This window comes from Amblyomma maculatum, chromosome 1 (assembly GCF_055883805.1).
Source record: "Amblyomma maculatum isolate TAMU_Amacu chromosome 1, ASM5588380v1, whole genome shotgun sequence".
Classification (NCBI taxonomy): Eukaryota; Metazoa; Arthropoda; class Arachnida; order Ixodida; family Ixodidae; genus Amblyomma; species Amblyomma maculatum.
Genome location: NC_139344.1, coordinates 407,892,794 through 407,917,017, shown reverse-complemented (window position 1 = coordinate 407,917,017; position 24,224 = coordinate 407,892,794). Strand labels below are relative to the sequence as shown.

Sequence of the window (24,224 nt, the reverse complement as noted above, 5' to 3'; positions counted from 1 at the left end):
GTTAAAGGAACTGGGGCTACAGACATGTTCGCAAGGAAATCTTGTTCTTTTCAATGTAAAGACTCTAAATAAACTCAACAAGAGTAGAAGAAGGGTGCATATATCCAAAAACTGCAAAAAGCTTCCATATTTGAATCCAGGGGACTTCCTCGGACGTGGCGTGTAATGGCATGCCGAGATTGCAACGTTTCTGTAGCGGGTCGCATTACAGCGTCGGCTGTGCGACGCCCGGCGAGGGAGCGATGACCGCGGTGGACGGCGCTCACTCTCGCTCGTAGCAGGAAGTAGGAAGGGGCTTTCGCGGAACAGACCACCGAGCAAGAGCTCCTTTCCTCTTACGTCCGCACCGTGCACCTGGCGGGGAGGCTCATGACATTCATTCGCCGTTGCCATATTGCAGCATGAGGAGATACACGGGCGTGAGAGAGACGCGAGTCAAAAGCGTGCGTCTCGCGTTGCTCTGCCAATTTTGGAGTTCTGCTGCACCAGTGCGCCAAAGCTGCCACTCGTTAAATAAACAATTCAACCGTAGTGCAACAATCCACGCGACGACTACTTTAATTACTTCTGTTTTCTGCATGAATAATTTTGGAGGCAGCAAAACCAGTAGGCCCAATATTGGTACTACGTTGGAAATGGCCGGTCTTACATCGGACCAGCACATTGTCAATATAGTACCAATATTGGACCGAGAGTTCACTCTGCCTGGGTTCGACGCCATGGGTAATACGCAGTATATCCTTACGGACTAAACGGAAAGCCTCGTGGGAACGCTGACGGTCGCATGTGCTCCGTATGACGTCATGTCAGCACCATCCGCCTTGACAACAAAACGAGCGTGGCAATATGCGATGCTTAACCTGTGTCCCGAACCCACGCTTTTTTGTCCTAGTGCATTTAGCGGTGAGTAATTCTTGCTCTCTCACCTTCAGCTAGCCGCCGAATTCCTGCGATATCCATCGATCACGGAAAAGAGATATGGTATAAGGGACAGCGTTAAGGCTCACATTCAAAAGAAAACAAAGCGGCGTGTCTAAAAAAAAAGTGTTTGGATTGCTCAAAAAGGCTTGATTTAAACGAAAATTAAATGAAATGGGTTGAAAAGAAATATTGCTAAAATTGAGATGTGGATCAAACTCAAGATCCTTGGACCCCAGTCAGACACGCTGCCGCCAGGATCCAGCCGAAACGATTTTCTTTTTATTCCTTATAGTAGTCGAAAGGACAGCGATGTGAAAATGCGAAAGACATTGTAATAACACTAGAAATGTTGTCATAAGCTCAGCTTTCTCGTCCTGGGCGTTGGGCAATGGCCACCGTTAGATAAGCCACATTTTCAATAAAATACTCCCTCGCCGAGCGAGCGCCAACATCAGCATGTCTGAGAGCCATTCTCTTTTCCCATACGTAGTGGAGATAGAGCAAAATCAGTAGGGAGCAAGGCACACCGCTTAATTATCGACAAGCACGTTTGAGCGGCCTGGTTAAAGTTGGGTTTACACCTTTGTCCTGTGGTATTTCACATGACGTGTTATCTTAGCACTTTACGGTAATGAGTTTGCGGGAGATTAGGGAAGCACTCATTAAGGAGTTATAGGGATTGAGTGTGTAACAAAGCCTAGTAAATCGGCGATAGGCAAGTGTGCGCGAACGGTGATCTGCATCATAAGCATTAACTATGTCGCATCGCACCCTTGAAGGCGTTGCTGAAGTGTCCCCATTAATGTTTAGGCTTCATCATTAGCAAGAGGAAACAACTGCATTATTCCAAACGCTAGTGGGTGAGGCTCGCAGTACTTCGCTTTTCATTTTTTTTTTTATATGTCCTATACTTCACAAATTCCACCCAGACTCCCTGCCGCCCCGAAAACCCGGCTCGGCCTCTCTAGTGACACGGTGCGTGCGTGCAACGTAGTGAAGATGCGTTCGAAAATGCACTGCGCAACGCAAGTTCCCTACGACGCTGTCGGGCAACTTTGACTCAGTTTAAAGGCCCCTGTGTTCACCTTAACAGTGATCACCACTGTAGTGGGCAGCTACTGTCGTTACCGTCAGGTATGAATGCTGGCCAGCGACGTTTGTACCATCAAGGAAAACGATGATGCCTAAGCCATGCCATTCGCCGATGTTTGAACCGATAGCGCTGAGGATACCATGTCGCAGGAAGGCCGGCGTCGTCACTAATGGTGTGAGCGAATTATTCCTATGGAAGCAAGTAATTAATACAGGTCAGTGCCATATAAACGAATTTCCTGAGCGGGGCCAAAATTCTTAAAAGGGTTCTCGTGATCAAAGGAAAGCAATTGAGCTCACAAAAAATGTTGGATAAGGCGGGCTGCAGTATAGGTTTCCAACCTAGGACCTCTCGTACGGAGATCGGTATTTTGCCCATAGGATACAAATAGAATATTTAAAAATGTTATTCAATACAACAAAACAAAACAATGATTTATGTACATGAGATACTTAAGACGTGTTCAGTAGGCTGTAAGAAAATCCTTCCAGCAGCGAACATCTCAAAACAATCACTAGAAGGGTGACAAGGCTGAACTGCTATCAAGAGTTAGTGCCGCTCCGTATGATTGCGCAGTTCTTGGAGATGAAGAATCCATTGACTGGACTGCAGTTCTGTAGCAGCATTTTCACACCGTCAATCCGCAGTGTGAGTTTTCCATAGGCTGTGTAGTCCCATGATAAAGAACATAACTACGGGCATTTTGGCGTATCGAAAGGCAGTAAACACCGCACTATATATAACAAGTCAAATAAACTTGCTTCTTCGATGCCCGCTGTATCAGATCCCGAAATAATAATGCATCTTGATAATAGATAAAGTAACGCTCGAGTTTCCCGCGGTACGTTTGTTTGTTTCATCTCCTCCTCTGTCCGCGTTCGTAAGCGCTGGGTTTTAAACGATGGATCACCACCAGCTCGACCAATCCTCAGTTTTTCTGCAGCTCTCCTGCGACACGTCACATAGACGGCAATTAACCGAACATGCAAAGGTGTGTTTTCTTTAAGCATCGTTCTTAGAGCAATTTATAACTATGCAAATTGTCAAAAAAGTTACATTACCACGACCCCGTACTAGCAAATCATGTCCGAGCGAGTCTAGTACTTTGGTAGGCACCTCAAACGCCTGTACGCCCGTCATTGAGAGACGAACGGGAAGTACGCACTGCTCGTGGATGCCGTTAGGGCTAATGCGCTCCGCATTAGCCCTAACGGCATAAGAAAGTTTGGTTTGGTTTACGGGTTTAAACTTCCCAAAGTGACTCAGGCTATAAACGACGCCGTATAGTTGAGGGCTCCGGAGTAAATTCAACCACCCGGGGTTCCTTAACGTGCACTGGCATCGTGGAGCCCACGGGCTCCTTGCTTATCGCCTCTGCCGAAAAGCGAAAAAGAGAAATAAATGAGCAAGCATGAGGTGAAGATGCGTGTACGTAATTAGGATAACATAACAGGGTGTACGATGAGAAGGAAGTATTTGTGTGAGTATTGAACTCGCGATGCGAATAGAACTCGTAGAAAAATATATTCTAAAGCATGGCGTTCGCTTATGTTCTTCCGGCTCTAGGCGTTTTTATTTGCTTCCCTCATTCGAATTCCCAATACGTGCGTATAGAAATGCAACGGGTACGAGCCAGTTTGACCAACGATATTTGAGCGTCTTCATCGAGCGAGAGCAGAGTACGAGCCGGCAACGCCCAACGTGCGCCGAATACAAAGTGGAACGGCGGCCGTACAGCCTACATCGCCATTGGAAATCTGGAGCGCGAGCCGAGATTATACAGCCCACGGATTAGGGCGAAGTTAATGCTCGCAGAAACAGCTGTGCATGAAGGCATTGTTTGGGATAGACGGCGCGCGTAGTCACTGAGAGCGGGTGCTTTTCCAGCCAGTTGACGCGAATACCGTCCAAAGGGCACGTGCTGCTTCGGCGTACCAACTATGAGCTATTGCGTTCACATTTTCAATACTGTTGTAGCTAGTTTTGGTACCTTATTTGCAATCGAACGCGGCAGAGAGCAGCAGGCATGGGGCACCTAGACGACTGGCTAATAATATTGTCGCTGTCGTCGCCGCGAAGGTATTTTTTATTCGAAGACTTTTCATGTGGCATAGGCTGGGGTTGTCTCTGAATTAAATTAAGTCGAATTGCTTATAGTTCTTTGAGGGCGCAAGATCAAAAAACAGCGCGGCTACTTGGGACAAACAGAGAAGGGAGAATAACGGACAAGCGCTGACTAACAACTGAAGTTTATTCGAAAAAAGCACAGGTAATATACACTTTCTTCAAGAACCAGGACGCATGCGCTCCCATGCGTCCTGGTTCTTGAAGAAAAAAAGTGTATATTACCTGTGCTTTTTTCGAATAAACTTCAGTTGTTAGTCAGCGCTTGTCCGTTATTCTCCCTTCTCTGTTTGTCCCAAGTAGCCGCGCTGTTTTTTGATCTTGCAATGCACCAACTAGCTCAGATTTCCGTTCTTCTTTGAGGGCGCAATGCCAGCCCACTAAAATATTCATTGGAGTGTCCCACCATACAAGTTATTTACTGTCTATGACATTGTCAACACGTCTTGATGTTATTCAGCACTTTTCCCAACCTAACCTCCTTACAAACATGTACCTAATACTTCAACATTTCCTCTATCTGTAATATAAAGTGTAAGCAACGACCGAAACTGAACAGCAAACCTTCTGCAATCGAGACAAGGAGGGATTAAACTGGCTGGACGCACGCTACGTAACAATCACCAACCTAGAGCTCGGCGCAACTCACGTATGAAGGGGCAAGTGCTCCTGAGAGGAAGCACTATAACAGAAATCGTAAGTAAACTGGACACCACAGAAAGCAAAAATAAAGTTGAGCACTCGCACTATTCCGCCCACTGACCCGCTAGCGAATGATCACGCACAGACCATCGCTCGAACGTTTTAACTCCATTTATTGTTCGCTTATAAATCTTACTCTCGTGTGCTAATAACAAAAATGCCGCAGTTCGGATAAAGGAGTTGGAAGACAGCGGACAGCCAAACAGGCTTGTTGGGCTGCATTCGGTAGTTGTGGCAAGCAACGGCAACACAAATAGGCAGTGTCGAGAAGAAAACATCATTTGCTTTGCTGAAAAATTATTACACACTCAGGACGTTTTCACCAATACTTTTACAATACATAGTTTCACTACAAACACGCGAAACCATCATGCATCCAGTTGTAAAACTCGATTTCTGCCTAATTTAAGCGACGGGATACAAGAAACCGAAAATTAAGCGCGCCAGAAGGGAGTACGAAAAACTTGCCGAAGGAACAGCACCGAATGTAGGTAATTAAATGGGAGTAAGGCAATTTGCTTGATGTGGGAGTTTCACATAGCACATAAATGTTTGAAGGATTTGCTTTAACAGTTATTTTTCTTCAATCTCCACACACGAAACGCAGATTTAATAAATTATGGGGGACAGTTAAGCGCTGGCTAGAGGGACATGAAGCGAAAGCTTCCATATAGGCTCCCTTTGCTGATTTTCGTTCGCCTATATACATGCACTTTCCTACATGCTTAAACACTAACCCTTAAATTCGCGCATCTATTATCTCACACATACTCATTAGAGTACAGTTGTAAGCAACTAAGTTATGGGAAAGAACTCCCAACGTAACTAAATTACTCCTCGATTTAACCAATCTGCACGAACCTGCCTGCGCGGCCTGGGATAAGCGTGCCTGACTCCAGGGTCCAAAGACCCTGGAAGGTGATTGATTTTAAGGTTTGGTTTGGTTTGTGGGGTTTAACGTCCCAAAGCGACTCAGGCTGTGAGAGACGCCCTAGTGGAGGACTCCAGAAATTTCGACCACCTGGGGTTCTTTAACGTGCACTGACATCGTACAGCACACGGACGCCTTGCTTTTCGCCTCCACTGAAAAGCGGCCGCCGAGACCGGGATTCGATTTCGCATCCTAGGGCACAGTAGTCGAGCACCCTAACCACTGCGCCACCCCGGAGGGGCGGTTGGTTTTAAGACGAAAGCCTCTGTAGGCTCATGGGTGTACGCCCAAGTCTCGTTGGGCGTACACCCATGAGCCTAAACCCTCTTCCCAAGTGTCCTTGGGAAGATGGTGTCACTCCGGTCCTTGTCGAAGATTGACGTCATTTATGATCACGGGAATGGTTGCATGAGGTAGAGGGTGAAGCAATGTCTCTATGTGCAAAATTTCGTTGATGTGGATGTGGTTTAATTAATAAAAGCCAAAAAAAAAGCCAATTCGACGTTGAAATTGTCATGGAAGCCAATATAGTGCGCAGACGTCAAAACAGACACGGACGTCAGAATTGCGCAAAAAAATGTGCAAAAACGGTGCAAAGTTTTAATGTCAGGCCTCCGTCTCGCGCTAAAACATCAAAAACACTCAGTCAAAAGTAACAATGAAAAAAGTATATAAAGAGAAAAAAACTAAAAGATGAAAAAAAGTGGGAACAGTAAAAAAGAAAAACAAGAGCAAAAAGAAAAAATATAAAAATAAAAAGAGATAAAAAGGATCATATGTGTAAAAAAGCGGCAAATGAGCGCAAAGAGCCAGAGGAAAGGCTTTCCCCTCACAGCGCCTAATAGAGATCTAAGTGCCTGGAACGAGTTTTGTTGGCTCATAGACTACGGAAATGTTCGCTGTAGGTGCTCTCAGGGAATGTCCACACGAACTGACACTTAAAAAATAAAATCTACTTCCACCAGGAGTCGAACCACTCTTCCTCCGATCTCCGATCCCCAGCCGAACGCACAAGCCGGCAGACGATGCCAAGCTCGTGAGGAACAGATTGTGGTTCTTCTTGTCTAGGCTAGCGTATGATTGAAACGATGACAATTACGATGCAGTTGAAGATAGGGATGATAGTGGCGATAATAGTGACGCTGTATAGTTAGGAATAATTATAATGATGGTAGCAGTGATGACAATGATGGTGCATTTAGTTGAAAATATAGTTCACATAGTGATGATGATAATGATGCTAGTAGAGATGAAAATGACGATGCAGTTATAGTGAAAACAGTCCTGTAACCTTGCCGCTCTTATAGGTAGACTTAGGCGCAGTTCTGTAATTTTTTTCCCACCCTTTTCATTCAAATGAGGAACCCGAGTAGGAAACTTCTACCAACTTGGTGGACTCGTTACGTCTCACAACCCACCAACGAATCTGGGCTCAGACATGTCGCCATGCCAGCTACCACCTGCCAGAGCATCCTTGAAATTTTTGCTCACAACACCGACGTAGCAGTTTATGCAAAACGGGTTAAAACAACATAGCAATATCTTGCTGCGGAAAACTACAGACAAAAGCATGAAAAATTAGTTTCCAGACAGACTGCATGCCAAAGAGGAGCCAAACAGGAGGGTTGGGAAAAGAGGGTGGTCGGGTTAACGTTACGAGAGCCACTGGCGATGGGCCCGGCCTACTGCATGCCTTCCAGTTCTGTCAAGGCGCTTATAACAACTCAAGTGCTACCTCGTTTTTTTTTTTACCTAGTTTTTTAGACCAACGGAAGAAATTCATCCTTCCAGAATCTATTTACCTGCGGAGCACCTGCATCGCCACGAGGTCCAGTAACAGATAGAATTGTAAGCGTTAAACAGAATAAAGATGAGCCGTTATACGATTTAGGACAAAATGTGCTCTCAAGTTCAGAAAATCTGTCATTAAGAGCAGTCGGAAATTTGTCAGCGACAGATGGATGTTCTCCTGCTTTAAGAAGAGAACAATTTTCTTACTTTCACGAGGACGACACTGATGCCTAAAACATATTCGATGTGACTGATGCCTTTCAAACCAAATTGTGTTAGTGAGAGCATATACCCATCGACTAAGTATAGCTTGAATATTTCTTGCAGGGACCAACAGAAGCTTGTTTCCTAAAGTAAGGACTTTCGTTGAAGCTAGGATGGGTCTTCTAGACCATAAACGCAACCTAATTCACACACGGAAGAAAACTGCTTTCTTTATTCCAACGTTTCGGATACCGCCTGGCCCTCGTCAGAATCTTCGCCAGCCACGAATTTCAGGCTCTGGGCGAATCGCTTGAATAAAGAAAGCCGTTTTCGAGTTAAGGTTGCGAGAAAACATGAAACTCCCGAAATGGCTAGGCTCGTTTCGTTGGCTGAGCTAAAGCAGAGGGATTTGAATTGTGGACAGATGCACAGGTTTAATGACTTAGGCGCGGACGATGCTAGTATCTGCTACGCTCGCGGCCAGCACGAAAACTCGTCGCCGAGTGCATCCGGTCACACCACCGTCAGTCAAGAATATTTCCAGATGCACAGATCAAGTTAGGAGCGTAAAGTGAGCGCCCTCCTTTAAAACACAACTTTTACTTCATGGGACTTAAGCCCTGCTCGAACGTACCAAAATGGGACCACCTTACACGAAGACAGAAATGATGCATGCAAATCCACGTCGGCAAGCATTTTGTTTTCTTCAACACTGAAGGTTAAACAAGTGTGCACTCTTCAATTAGGAATTCCCCAGCCACAGTTCGTCCACACTTATGTCGTTATCAACAAGTGCCTTCGCTGCCAAACACTGTGCTGCTGCAGTGTTTGTCTGCAGCAGCAGAATGACGCCCTAAATGCAGTCAATATGCTGGTCGCCTATGCTGGCTCTTCTCTAGTGCAGTGCAATGCATTGTGGGTGGAGGCATGCCGTAACCTGGACAGCCCAAAATCTGCGCCTCTAGACAGAACCGGCCTATGAGCGGCCCCGGTGAGCGCTGTACACGCCCAGTTCTTGCTTTCATTAATCGAACGACGAAAACTAGCACCTCAAGTAAGGCGAGTCGGGCTTGTCGATTCACGATCATGTTGGTAACAGCGTAAAAACAGGATGAAGAGAAGCGCTTCCATCTTCCTTATGTACTTATTCGTTTCTTCCTGTTTTAGTGCTGCTGCCGACATAACTATCATATAAACAGCGCAAAAGCTGCTGCCGAAAGGCCGTTACTCGGGCTAGATGGCACGAATTCGCTGTGCGCACTCGCAAAGCCATTGCGCGCCGAGCTAATGTGTCTTCAAGGCCTCAGCGAGTTGTGATCGCCCTTTGTAACGAGCCGCGGCAGTCAGCCCCCAACACTCGTGTTCATCGTTGGCAAGGATACGAGCGTCCTTGTTCGCCCTGCTCCCCGACGTAACGACTCGAAACTCACGCGTACCCCGCTCGTACAAACATCTCTTGGGCGCATGTCTCTGGCCCAAGGTCAGCTTTCCTCTACTCGTTTGCGTAACAAACGCACATGCCCGGAAAATGCGCATACTTCCAAAACAAGGCACCCGTTTGTATCGCTTCTATTTTTGGACGCCTAAATAGATAGTTAGCCTGTTGCAACTACGCAAGCCGTGGTTAAGGCTTGCGCAAGAGCAAACCATTTGTATGGAACTGTATTGGCCTTCCTGTCCCATCGCAATATGAACATCACCTACATTGACAGACCCTGTTTTATTTTGTTAATTAATGTAAATGTTTCTTTTTTTACATATCTTCGGATATGTAGTAGCGAATACCTGAAATTAAATTTGCTTTGACGCTTTGCGCGTCAAAAAAAAAGAAAAAGAAGCCTTTTGTCTCTTTTTTCACCGGCTGTCCTGCGCTGTTCCGTCACAAATACATAATAAACAAGGCCAAAGTGCTGTTCTTTTATGTCAAAGTTGAAGGATATCACTACACCTTCAGTCATTCAGTAGTTACAGCTTAGTGCATGCCCAGCAAAGGTAAGCAAAAGGAATGGCTAAATAAACCGGGGTCAACATTTCAATGTGAGCTGTGCTCTACTGCACCCTTGCAACTTTTTTCTTCGCTCTTCCTTGATCACCCCACTTCCGCCAATACTTTTTGCAAAACTGGAGAAAACAAGTGAACTGAAAGCTCTTATGATGCAGTTTAAAGGGCAGCTTCATCACTTTTCGGGAATTCCGCGATATTCAAGGATTCTAGCGACAAGACATTTCGAGTCCTTAAACTACAAACTATAATCAGTGAGCGCCTCGACATTCATCAAAATCTAAAACCGGTGCAGTTTCCCTTTAAGCCAGTTATAGTCGGATACAACTCCAGAAAAGAATATGCAGATGTTCAACTATCCTCGAATCAAGTTTCACGAGCGCTACCATCGACCGCCGCCGCGGTCGCTGCTGGCGCTTCGATCTCAGCTCGCTTCCGCGTTTGATAAGCTTCTCGTATAGTGTTCTAGAACACGATACTTCTTGGCAGCGTTTCTCGTTGTTCGACGGTCTCGGCAACCTGTCTGGCACGGCTGCGCGCCTTTAGCGAGATGGCGTAAGTGTATGGCGTATTTACCCAGGGTAAATGAAGAAGTGGCACAGATAGAACTTCACGAATACGAGGATGCTCAATGCACAGAGCGAGATAGTTTTGCAGTTGGAATGTGATGAAGAAAACGATGTTTACTGCACTGCGAGAATGTGTTGCAGTTTTACACGAGGCTGCGGCGATAGCATAATGCTCCCGTACCTGGGCTATAGTGCTCTAGAAGAATATTCTAGAGAATATAGAGAATATTCTAGAAGAATGCTCTAGAAGAATATTCTAGAGCGCTATACCTGGGCACGACGATGAAGACGACGAGGAGAGACGGAAACGATGCTTCAAGAGCCTCTGCTTCGACTGTCTATAAATCAGGGGAAGCATGCAGGCTGCGCTGCTCCCCAGAAACATCGGAGCTTCATATTATACGCATGAGAAGAGATGAGGCCACTGTCGAAATTACACTGCACGTTGCTTCGATTCCTGAGGTAAATGCAGTGCGTATCCTGGGGCTACTTCATGATAACAAAGGTGCCACCGCGCCGTAGATTACTAAGCTGCGTACAGTATTCGAGGAAGTAATGTTCATCACCACCCGCATTACAAGCAAAACAAAAATGGGCGATAAAGAGACATTCTTCGGTTAGTTAAAGCCTTCGTAGTCAACCTAACCGCCTACATGGCCTCGTACTATCTTCGAAAGAGAGAATGCGACCTAAATTATTTTGATGTCATGAATAGAACAGCATATAACCAAGCGTTCGACTTGTAGCTAAAAACATCCACAGAGCGCTGGCTACAGTTGAAGGCGCACAATATGACGGACGAGCTGATTGAGGCCCACCTCCCGAGTCAATATGCCAAGTTGTCGTGAACAGAAGCTGGTACAAGCTACTGGAAAACTTGAAAATCAGCTGTCCTTACTACGCGGAAACAAAACAAGACATCCCGAGAGTATCGCTGCCTGTGCAGAAAGGCAAGTTTGGGATACAAGATACTTTGTTAGGCGAGTTGGCAAACATCCATTGTTAATAAAAGCAGCTAAAACAGAAAGACATAGGACAAGATAAAAGGGAGGTACAGGACAAGCGCTGAGTCACAACTCAGTTTCAGCCTTTATTCCTAGGCCCAGAAAAAAAAATGTAACTTTTTGATTACCATATGATCTAAGGGATGTTCCACGCGAAAGGGCTTCGATTTCATCACATTTGTTTTTTCTGGGCCTTGTATTAAAGGCTGAGGCTAAGTTGTGACTCAGCGCTTGTCATGTAGCTTCCTTTTATCTCGTCCTATGCCGTCCTGTTCGCGATGTTTTTTTTTTATTAACAATGCATATTTGGGACCCTGCTCCTCCCCAAAAACATGCACGCGGAATATCATCAACCAAGGAGGACTGAGAGGGCCAAGACAATGGACAGGAGCTACTCTAAATTACTAGATGGATCCTTCTTCATGTATGCTAGAGATCCTGTAAGAGACATCACGACAAATCGGTAGTTTATTATGGGCAAGCGGTTACGTTCGGCACGGGAAAACTGCAGAGTTGAAAGAGGTGGCGAACGCCATGGCTTCTTCGCATCCAAATTTTGAATGCATAATTACGGACACAGCAGACTACGTACAGAAATTACATGCGAGACAGAATTACGCCGCTAGCCTGCAAGCTCCTGAAAGAGTGTAGGGTACGCGCTTCGCACAGAGGTTATTTGGGTACCAGGTCATCAGGGTGTAGAGGAAAATAAGCGTGCACACGCCGCTGCCCGATCTTTCCTCCTCCGGGGTCCCACCTCTTCCCTCCCTGAAGTCGCTGACTCCCCACAGACCTTATTAACATATGCAGACATATTACAACACTTGCGCTTATTAAGAAAAAAGTTCCCGTGCCCTGTCAATGGATTAGTTAAAGCAGAACAGTGTAATTTACGCCGATCACAAACAATGTCATTTAACAACCCAGTAAAGCTTCACGCTATCGAGCAAAAGTCCTTCCCATCTGAAAGTATATTTTGCGGGCAGAACGCAGATTTGTACCATATGGTATGGGCCTGCCAGTCTAATAATGCCTTAGTCACTATAACACAGCCAACGTGGGAAGGATGGGAGCAGTCCTGTCCAGCTCGGACCTCGAGAAATAGCGAGAGCTCTTGGAAAGAGCGAGGGCGGCGGCCTTAACCAATTGAATTCAGGACAATAAGGATCCGGCCAACCTTCTCAGAAACCCCCCTCTTTTTTTCTTCCAACAAAACATTATCATCATCATCATCTTAAGTATCATCCGGCTGTACTGTCTTCCAACGAAGACAGCCAAATAGCTGCCCGCACTAGTGTTTTTCTCGTCTTCAAGAAAGCGGAATATATTCTCTCTAAATGCATCCGCACTGGCAGCCTCGCGCTCGGATGACAATGGAAACCAGCCATGTGTAACCGCCGTTAACAGTGGAGGCCTATCAGCACGATTAGGTCAAACGAAAGCCCGGCACCATTTTCTCTCGCCAGCTACCGAATGGCATATGGATCTTACGACAACTTCTTTCCGATTGCTCTCCCAAAAGTAGCAACGTAAAGAAAGAAATGTCATACACTTTCAGGTTGCCTCTACCTTTGATCACCGCTGAAACAAGCGTCATTGCATTCAAACATTTAAGCATGCTTTACTTTCAGTCTCGCGTCGGCTCCCGAAATGAAATTTTCGAAACTGCAGTCGGCTAAACAGACCGATGGCCACCGCCGTAGAGTTGGCACAGCGAAGAAAGAATCCAGGCGTCAGGCTGCGCTCCAACGCAATTTGATGTCGCAAGGTACGTTTAAATGTCGCCCTGGGGAGCATGGCTGATGTCTTGTCGCATAATTATTTGCATTAAAAATCCTCCGTAGCCCCATTTGCACTGGCGTCGAGCATTCAAAGCGTAGCAGCATTGTAATATAAAGTAAACTGATGTTTCGAGGCAAACTGTGAATGTTTACGGAGATTTGGCGGAAGCGTTTTCCTTGAACAGGAGCTTCGCTTGTTCCGAAACAGATGTGCGAAAATTTGCATGGTACCACCGAAAGGCATAAAGTTTAGTTTCGCTTCAACGTAAAGCTGCACCCAATTTGCTGAATTTGCGGCACTTACAGGAAAAGTTTCTTCTGAAAGGCATGCACACGATTGGAAGCTTACGTTGAACGGCGCTTATGAGAGCGTTTGCTGAGGTACCGCAATTTCCGAACTATAGTACTTAAGGCAAATTTCTGCTCATAAAATTTTTTGCTTAGACATTCCGCAGCCGGTGTAAGTTTTCTATATTGTGTCCAAGAAGTAGAACAGCGCGTTTCATTAAACTGAATTGATTTCAGTCCGATAACCCGTCAATATCACTTTCCCCGGGACTGTCGGAATGAAATAAGTCAATCATTTCAGTATCGACGAAAGTCTTTTTACTATCTTACCACCATCAGAATTCGCTCCCTCGTTGAAGCAGTTTATATTCCGGTTTTCCCGAAGCCGCTGACAACACGGCGTGCCAAGAATCAACAGCCGACTTGTGCGAATCTGTACGGGACGTCCCATACGTATCTGTCCACTCCTCGTGCACATATGCCCCCCCATTTTACAAATTCTGAAACTGATGGCATATGAGACGACACGGCAGTTCATTTATGCTCTACACCTGTTTTAAAAGGCTGGACAGACACTATTCGCGTTAAAAAATCACTGGAAGACACCAAATATTCGGCGCCACGAAATCATTTGCTTTCATTAAGGTATTGACTACATATCGGAGCTTATTTCGCTTTTATTTACCGCAGTAACACGTCGCACTCTCACCCATTATGGGCAAGCATTATTTCTTTTTTCGTAGCCACCGGTGGGCTTCTACGGCACTGACAAACGAACTGAAAAAAAAAAATAAGTAATGTGCAACACGCACACTAGCTAGTCCGCATGAAAAAGTGGGGAGGCAGCTGGGGAGCATCAGGTGCCTACAGGTTTGTCGAAGGGGAGGGGGGGGCGGGGGGGGGGGGGTTGACATCGTACTAGATAAACTGGCCTCCCTTTATACGCAATGTCTGGTGTCATCAACGGTACCGGAATTCTGGAAGAACGCTAACATCATCTTAATTTATAAGAAATGGGACGATAAGGACTTGAGAAAATGCAGACAAATCAGCTTACGATGTCGGTAACGTATAAGATATTTACTAAGGTAATCGCTAACAGAATTAGGACAACTTTGGACTTCAATCGCGAAAAGATCAAGGAGCTTTTCGGAAACGGTATTCTACTATCGATCATATCCCTACCATCAACCAGGTGATCAAAACATTCTCGGAATATAACCAGCCCTTATACATAGCATTCATTGATTACGAAACAGCATTTTACTCAGTAGAAACCTCCACAGTAATGCAGGAATTCCGAAATCATGGTGTATATGAGCGATACGTGAAAGTACTGGATGATATATATATTGGCTGCACAGCAACCTTAGTTCTGCATAAAGAGCAACAATATTTCTGTAAGGAAAAGTGTCAGGCAAGGAGACACGATCTCCCCAGTAGTCTTCACAGCTTGCTTAGAGGAGGTATTCGGAACCTTGGAATGGGAGCAGTTAGGGATAAGGGCAAATGATACCTCAGTAATCTATAACTTGCTGATGACATTGCCTTGCTTAAATAACTCTGGGGATGAACTGCAAGGAATGATTAATGGCCTATACAGGAAAAGTAGAAAGCTAACCTTGAAGATCAATATGCAGAAGACTAAGGTAGTGCTCGACAGCCTCGGGAAGGAACCGCAGTTTACGTTAGGTAGCGAAGCACTGGAAGTAGCAGGCTAATATGTCTACTTAGGATATACCTGGGGTAGTGAATCTTTACGTTAGGTAGCGAAGCACTGGAAGTAGCAGGCTAATATGTCTACTTAGGATATACCTGGGGTAGTGAATCTTTCGTTTCAGAAATGGGCATGGGCAGGGCATGTAGTGGCGAAGAGAGGATAACCGATAGTAGCTTAGGGTAACGAATTGGACTGCAAGGGAAGTGAAGTGTAGCAGTGGGCGGCAGAAAGTTATATGGGCGGATGATGTGAAGAATTACGCAGGGGTCAAGTGGATGCAATTAGCACAGGACCGGGTTAATTGGAGGAATATGAAAGAGGCTCGACAAGATCAGTTGTTGGCCGACTTGGTAACGACGTTCCATACGTACAGTGCGATAAACGAGATAAGAGAGAAAACATATAACGAGAAACACAGCGCTGACTTTCAAATCATTTTCAAAATCAGTTGTCAGTCAACGCTGTGTTTGTCGTTATATGTTTTCTCTCGTGTCTCGTTTATCGCGCCGTAGGTATGGAGCAAGGATGAAAGGCCTTCGCCCTGCAGTGGGTATCTTCCTGGTGATGATGGTGATGGAGCGAAACGCCTTACACCTAGCATTTCAAGACAGCTTTCAATGCTAACATTTTAAGCAACCGCCAACAGCAGGCAACAATGTATAACGCACTTCAACGCCTTGCTTTCTTAGGGGCTTCCTACTTAAGATTAGTTCAGGGATTGAGAGAACAAATGCATTCTTCCATTAGCAAGCGCTTGTTCGACCTACAGCGGATGAATTTTATACCGCTTCACTTCGCTTAAGCAGGGGCATAAATTCAGCGAGTCTGCTCTCGCCAAACCAGCAAACCCGCGGAAGCAGGAAAATGTTGATTTAAAATGGTTTATAAGAAAATAAAGGTGCAGTGCCTGTCACACTTTTCCTGTGGACAATTGAACAGCGCCATGAGGGAAGGGAGTGAAGTGGGAGTGAAAGAAGAAATAGAGAAATAGATGCACCGTACTGAGGTCTGTAGACTAATTTCGACCATGCGGGGATCTTTAGGTGCGCTGACATGACATGGAGGGAAGATGGTGAAGGGTGGCTGTTCCTGGGGGCTGGGACTGGTAGGCTGACGCTGCTTGCGGCGAGGTTGTTTTTTTATTTTTTTGGGCTGTAGGAAGGAGGAAAAGAAAATACACGGGCCTGCTACTGGCTCTGTAACTGAGCCACCTCCGCTGCCTCGTGAGGACAGAAGAGATAAAATAAAGAATAAAGAATAAGAAGAGGGAGAAAAAGATGCACGCCGCAACAGCCGTCGTCAACCAACTAAGCGGTGGCGTGTGCAATGACGGCCTACAACCGATAAAATTTCGGTTGCAGGCTAGCCCCCGCCGCAAGCGGCGTTGACCTACCAGTCCCAACCCCGTAGGGCCAGGAACAGCCACCCTTCACCACCTCCTCCCTTGCGATGGGGGCTAGTCTGCCACCGAATTTTTATTTGTTGTAGGCCGTCATTGCACCCGCCATCGCTTAGGTGCTGAACGACGGCTGTTGCGGCACGTCTCTTTCCCTCCCTCTTCTTTTTTTTTTCCTTCTCTACTTTCTCTCTTCTGTCCGCACGAGGCAGCGGATATAGCTCAGCTACAGAGCCAGTAGCAGGCCATGTATTTCTTTTCCTTCTTCCTACAGCCAGAACAACAACTGACATCGCGCAGCACATAGACGCCTCTTCGTTTCACCGCCATCAAAAACCGGCCGCCACGGTGAGGTTGGAAGCAGGGTATTCCGGTTCAGTAACCACTGAGCCACCGCGGCGGGTATAGGAAAGCAGTTACTTTCACTTTAAGCGGTGAGAATTTCCTGAGACCTCCACTATGGCGCCCCTCATAGCCTTAGTCGCTTTGGAGCGTAAAACACTCTAAACCAAACCAAACCAACTATTTCAAGAAGTGCATATTATTGGGTTGCTTTTTCATGGTTCAAGGTAAAGGAAAACACCGTAAAAGTGCGCATTCGCAAGAAAGGGGAAAGCACAAGGAGAACCATGATCGACCTCTGTGCGACTCTTTTCCTTATGAATGCGCACTGTTCATTTGATCTCTTTCTTTTTGTTTTTATTGCATTTCGTAGCTTTCCGCCAAATTTTATCGATGCGAATAGTCGGCAGTGCTTCCGTGAGCATGTAGCGGACATTACGCCTTTGAATAGTTAATAACAAACTGGAGCAACGCTTACGGGCGTCGGTCTTTGTAAGGATAGGCAGCTGAATAAATAAGTTTCAATAAAGAACCAGCATTGTCTCTTTAGTGCATTGTTAACCGGCTACCATGGAGGCACCTTCCTGTGAATTTAGTGCAAGAGTGGGTTGACATGATAAATTTTGAAAGGCGTGCAATCCTGTCTGGTTCGCCTACATGAGTTTGCACCACGACCTGAACCAAAAGGTGACATTTTGAAATTCTTAATAGCAGAAGAACATTTATCATTTCGCGCTTAAGCTGGTCTGTTTACTTTTGTAGAGGACTGTGCCCAGACTACAGGATTTATATACACAGCATTTCTTTTTCATACTTGCGAATTACTAGAAAGGTGATGATCGGCGAATCATTGTTACTTTCCGAAGTCAACCATCGGCAATGGAATTTGCATATCACCCCTGCACAGTGGAGAAAGAACACTATAAATTAGCTAAACAATCGAAACATGAGCAGAATGAGCTTCATTACATTGCAGGGGTGATAGGCAAACAGGGTGATATGCGAGGCTGTCGGCATGATATATATTGTGTTCAGCCTTCATCGTACACTATTTTGTTCCGTTACCAGGCCCGCGGACTAGGTAGGTGGTTCGAAGTGGAACAGAGGAGCGGTTTAACAGTAGCATTCACCCAGTCACCGTCATAAGGCTGTCAAGGAACAGTTCCATAAAGATGAAACTTCGTCCGAGATATTGCAGCTGTATAGTCAAACTGCATGTAGCCTATCTGTGTCATTTGCTGCATTCTTCCCGATTTGTTTAACTTAGCTCTTCGACTAAGTTCCTGATAAGTTTACACGCAGAAAAGAAGTAAAACAAGGCTTGACAGACACCAGCTGGCTAAGCTTCCTTGCAGTGCCGAGGGATTGCTTTGTAACTAAAAATAAATTTTCCTGGAAATTAATATGAGCAAAGCAGAAACCAAGTAAAACATAGAAGGCGATAGCATAGCGATTGCTGCTGTGGCAAACTCATCAGTTGATGAAGGCTTGGAAGATTAACCCGAGCTATTCACGTCAGCGAACCCTCATAATCTCCGCGCATCAAAAAAAAAAAAAAAAGTGCTCCCATTTCTGACCTTGCCCGGTGTGATAACACAGTGGCAGCGGCTCAGATGGCGCCAGTTGTCTCAAAGTGCGGCACGCATGCGCATAAGCCTCGACATCTGCGGACGTTCCCTGGCACCCAAGCCGGAAGCACATTCTTATGAAGCATCATGCATGTCAACTCAAACGTGTCATGGTTAACTTCCGAACTACGCAGACCAATCACCCATGAACACATCGCAGCTCTGTTAAAAGGTCTCGCTTAGTGTCCTGCAAACAACCCTGTGACCACGTCGCTCCAGCGTTCTAGCCTTTTCCACCATTGTGGCAGTTCCATTCCTGAAATCATAGAAGGGATTATTCTTTTTTCTGACGAAAGCAGTGTGTGTATCGATCAGCTTTCGTTTTTTTTTTCTTGCATGATGAGAAAAGAAAATTCTGGAAGTAACTATTCTTCGCGCTTTCATTTTGAGTCCAGCGCGTGCACTCTCTCTTTCTCTTCGTTGTGTTCATGTTCCCTGAGTAATCAGTCAATAAATCTTAGTGCTGGTTTATACTTATGCATTGCTTGCTCTCTTCTCCGTACGTGTTCGTTTTACTGCTCGTAGCGTTTGGACATGCACGCTTTTCAACTGTCTCGTTAGCATTTCCGTCTCATGGATCGCCACCGGAATGGGAATACTTGTACTGAAGATCTCCACCATCGCCGCTGCGTACGAGCATTTACTTCTCATGGAGCCACGAGTGGCCGCACGACAACAAACACACATATCCTTTCCAGTGGCTCGCAGCCTCTCAACTGGGTTGTATATAGCCGCTCCGCGAGTGCCGTGATTACAACTGTTTATGCAGTCGCGCCACGTGCCGGTTAACCGAACGGAAGAATGCCCCGAGGTGTTTTCTCGCGACAGCGGCAACACTTCTCCGGAGGTCTCAAATGTGCTCGTGTGACCTTCCTCATTGTCTCTGCGCTCCAGCGGTCGGGCCCTGGCTGGCTGCGGAGGCTGATCTCAACCGCCTGATAACGCGCTGTTAAGAAAGACGAGGGTGCTGCCTCGCAAACGGCAGGATAGTTGCGTCGAGGTTGATATTGGAGGGAAGATGTTAAACTGCGAATAATGAGAGTGTCCGGTGTTGTCATCCAGCCTGGCCTATAATAGTTACGAAGAAGACGTATAACGGAATACATTAGCGCCCCGTGGCAAATAAAAGGTCGGGACTGAAAACACGCCCCGTGAACTTCCAAGTTGTTACTGCTCGTTTCTCTTTTTCTTTTTTTGGCTACACGTGCATCAGAAAATCGGGAGTTTTGTAAGTCCCATCTAGCTCCATATTACTGCTTTCGGTGACTTCATTTTGTCATAACCGCCAGTAAATATAATTGTGTGTCATGAAATCGCTTTTCATAAGACAAGCGAGTTGTTTATTGTGTTCAATTTTCTTGGCAAGGCCTTATAGGTCCTCTCTGTTGTTTGTATTGCGGATTCATATATACCGTTCGTGCCCCATTACAAAGTTTCATTTTGAGCAGATTAGTGTAGAGAAATGAAGGGCTCGCTATATCCTTCGTTTGAAGATTTCATTTTGTTATTTAAAGCTCTGGTTCACTGTTATGACCAAATATTCACGATCATACTATTTATACGCCCATGGCTATAAGGCGCTTCTTTACTGGCAGCATGACGACAGAACTCGCCGTCTTTCGAAGTAATTGCTTGAGACACTAACTTTAAGGCCCTCGTTTCAAACGACGCCTGTGAATCCACCGGCTTCTCTTGGCCCGATACTTTCCCCTAGTTCAAAATGGGTTTGAAAAAGTTTGAAGGGGTGAGCGAACATGCCAGGCTTTATTCAACTATAAGTTTTTGTTCAGAAAACAATATAAATTTTAGTAACACCAAAAAATATCTGATTTAAACTTATTGAACCACATTCGTTGCGTTCAACAAATCCCCCTTCCCGCCCCCCTCCTATCTTCTTAAGGTATCGGCCACTCGAACGACCGAAAAGAACTAAAGTGGAGCGTGTGGAAATCTAGCAGAAAGTACATACATACAACATACCCGCCCCGGCAATCATTCGTTGACGCAGGCTGCGCTGCCGCGTCCGTCGTCACCCAGCATTCTAAACGCGCTCCTTCCTCCGAGGCCCTCGATCGTCGCCTCCCCGCGCACGGAGGCCCTTACGACTACACAATGGACACCAATTCTCGCTCCCCTCCGAGATCCTTTTACGACGCCAACGAGACATTCACTTCCCGTGTTCGCATTTTCGAAAACCTGACCGCCTTGAGAAGCTTTACCGTGCGTTCACTTCCAACGACATCCAGCAATTCGTTCCTCCGAAACGCTTTAGAAAGGTGTTCAAACGATAGAAAAAGAACGGAAGTATCACGTCAAGCTGCGCGAATTCCGTCAAAAATTCTATTACATCTTTTTTTTTTCTTTTTCTTTTTTTCGGGGAAGTAACCTGAGCAAGATTCTTTCGCACATCTTCGAACGCATTTGTTATTAACGAGTTCCCCAACTCCAACCCTTTGTTGACGGCACGCAACGGGCCTACTTCCTGACAGCTTTTACAATAGACTTGTAAAATCATTTCTTCACTTATACTCATATTTTCAATCTGTCTTTAGGAGATAAATAAAGATGGCTTAATTTGCTCTTGGTATTACGCACTAAAATGTTCTAGAGCGGAGAAAATATATGTATATGTTACTTATTTGTCGTACGTGCTTCTATAAGGGCAATAAATATGCCGCGGCTATTCTTCAGCAATGTCTCTCATATGACCGCCACCACTGCTTTGTGGGTACGCCGGTAAAAACTCCCTGTCATAATTGCGCCCAAGCGCCCAGGTGCTCAGCCACTTTATTACAACCCATTCATGTAAATTTCTAGCAGAAATTATTTGCAAACACTATTTTATAGTGCTCCCAGAAAGGAACGATCTACTGAAAAACCTTTGGTACGACCCTGGCTGAGAACTTAGCGCCATTAGAGAATGAACTGAATTCACTCGTGACGTGAGCCGTCTGTTTGATATGGGCGACTAGGTGGTCAATATATCTAGGCCTTATCAAAGATGCTTGACGCTGCTTCCCAAATTAAATTTCATCCAAATCCGACTGTAAAATAAGCAAGCTGACTCTCTGTACTCGCACATCTGGTTTCGTTTCAGAGCGCTCACGATCGATATATTTCAGCTCTGTTCAATCATTGCTCATTAGACCCTGCTAAAAAGTCTCAATAAAGTTTATTGTAACAGGTCGTTGCACTACAGTGCCAGGGACCTTTAATTTTTCTGATCCACTTTTCATGACATTTCCCGTGCCCTCGTCCGCAGTTTCGTTGGTCATATGTTGTTTCAATAGTAATAACTTAAAACGATCATTTGAATAAACGCCCGTCGACGTAACTTCCACACATGTTATATCATTCCCGAAACACCCAAATCTGATTTCGAACTAAGTGGTTCAAAAACTCGGATACTCCGCCGCGCTTCACGTGTTCCTCCGTTAGGCGCTAAGTTACTCGCGCAGAGAACCATGCCCAGCCTCGTCTCAGAATTGTGGTTTCTGGATTAACAAGTTAAGGCAGGTATTGAGAAATTGGTGAGTGTTTTATTTTGGGTTTACATTCCAGAACATTTTTCGTCTTCTAATCTGTCTACGAGCTAAGGCTTCTTGCTTCTGTCAAGTTGTAACATGATGTTGCAAATTTTGCGCAAGTTAATTAGTTTTCTGCAGGTAGATTGATTTTGCATTTGTTAAAATCTCTTTGGTCATAGGTAATCAGGAGTTATACCGCACCAAACATTACAGGTTTTAATCCTCTCATCTTAAAAGTTTAAAGTAGTTCCTCTTTTCCGCGCAACATTCTTTTGTAACTTCCTTCGTGATGCAGCTCGCGCTCTCCGGTTTGTGTGGTTTTGAAACGCTACTGGCTGTGACTGACGTGTTTTTTTTTCCTGCCTTAGCTTCCCACGTGGTTACAGCGCTAAAATAAACACGCACGCACCTTTCCCGACGCGATCAGGCGGGCCAGCTCGCATGCAGGTTTCAGGAGCAGAGGATCGCTGACAGGAGGCAGCGTGCCGCGACCGGGCTGTCGACGGCATGCACTAGCCATAAGGCACGTTCCATCCACCAAGGCATCCACCAGGCTCCGCATCAGACCGCACAACCAGGCTCGCCAGCCACAGCCCAGCGAGGGGCCGACCACCTGGGGCGGCTCGGTAGCCATCCGGACTCAGTTCACTGCAACACTGTGATCCGCTGAGCCTTATCATGCGCTAGATGATCCGTAACTGATACTATAGTACCCAACCGCTATGTAATGAAAGCTATGGGTAGAATTTTGAAAAAAAAAAAAAAAAAAAAGATAATATCGTTCCGGATATCATTGTGATAATAAAGAAAGTGGAGTAAGTTTCTGTCATACCATCTTTACCCGTGTCATAATCACAAATGAGCGTTTCGATGCCGCTTGGGTGCCTAGAGGATATGCTATTTCACTCAGTGCCAAAAGGCTTGAATCCAAACTGCAACTAGAAACGCTTCGCAAACTTTGCTCTTCCCAAAGTAAGCACTTAGAAGCCACACCGCTATTCATAACTACATAAATTCTATATCACTGTTTGTCTCCTCGGCAAAATATGCGATCGTTATAGCTAGTATGCAAAATAAAAAATAAAAAACTCACCTCAGCGTCTGGAGTACCCTTGAATTGTTTCCATGTCAGCTGTCATACAAAGCTGAGCACTGCACCAACTGACCACACCGCTCGTTGAAGGGCTTATTGCGCCCCGCTCCAATGAGCGCACTCACCGCGAAAATAAATCGGGTGTTTTAAGGCACACTTCCTGCACTGACGCGTAGCACACGTGCCAGGATCTTCTGGAGCATCCGGCTGACCAGGTATCCTTGCGAGACGGTGTACGTTGCTGTAAACTTTGCAGTGCACAACTCTCTAGCGTGACTGTTGGGATTAAATCCGAGGATGCTGCACTGCACACACCAGGAGTATTGGCGAAGCCCTCCGTCGTCACCAGCGCGAGAGCGTGCGCGAGGAGCAGTCGAGGGTGGCGCAGATCCACGAGACCTTCGTGTTTGGCGCGATCGCGGCGCGCCGAGTTGTTGGCGGCGGCGTGATGTGGCGGGCGGCGCCTTGTGTGGCGCGGGTCATACCGCCAGCATCGTGTGGGCCGCCATGCAGGAAAATAAGAAAGCGCTTAACGGGAGCAGCGTGTGGCTTCCTTCAGGGGGGCCGGTCAGCGGTTGGAGGAAACAGCGCGCCGCCGTGCGAGCCACGCGGAAAGCGCCACCAAGCTGTGTGTCTGCCCGGGCTATTGTATAGCGGCCCGGTACACGCTGTCAGAGGCCGCGTAACAAAACCCCACCACTGCCACTTAACCCCGTAACGTCCAGACACTGCGAATTCCGGGAAAAAAATTGCTGGCTTCCAGCATTCCAACAATGAAGAAACCTCCATTATAGAAAAGCAAAAGATTAGGAGACATGTCCAAAAAGAAAATATATATATATATATATCTGTGTGTGTGTGTGTGTGTGTGTGTGTGTGTGTGTGTGTGTGTGTGTGTGTGTGTGTGTGTGTGTGTGTGTGTGTGTGTGTGTGTGTGTGTGTGTGTGTGTGTGTGTGTGTGTGTGTGTGTGTGTGTGTGTGTGTGTGTGTGTGTGTGTGTGTGTGTGTGTGTGTGTGTGTGTGTGTGTGTGTGTGTGTGTGTGTGTGTGTGTGTGTGTGTGTGTGTGTGTGTGTGTGTGTGTGTGTGTGTGTGTGTGTGTGTGTGTGT

At 46.0% G+C, this 24,224-nt stretch overlaps 1 protein-coding gene across 1 annotated transcript in view; it reads right to left on the bottom strand.

Annotated features, from left to right (window-relative positions):
- Positions 1–22,657, bottom strand: part of LOC146208838 (fatty-acid amide hydrolase 2-A-like) — a 51,542-nt gene extending 28,885 nt beyond the window's left edge. The window contains exon 1 of the mRNA XM_084579419.1: positions 22,433–22,657. Coding sequence (XP_084435545.1) covers positions 22,433–22,657 — 225 coding nt within the window. The remainder of the gene's footprint in view (positions 1–22,432) is intronic.
- Between the last annotated feature and the right edge of the window lie 1,567 nt (positions 22,658–24,224).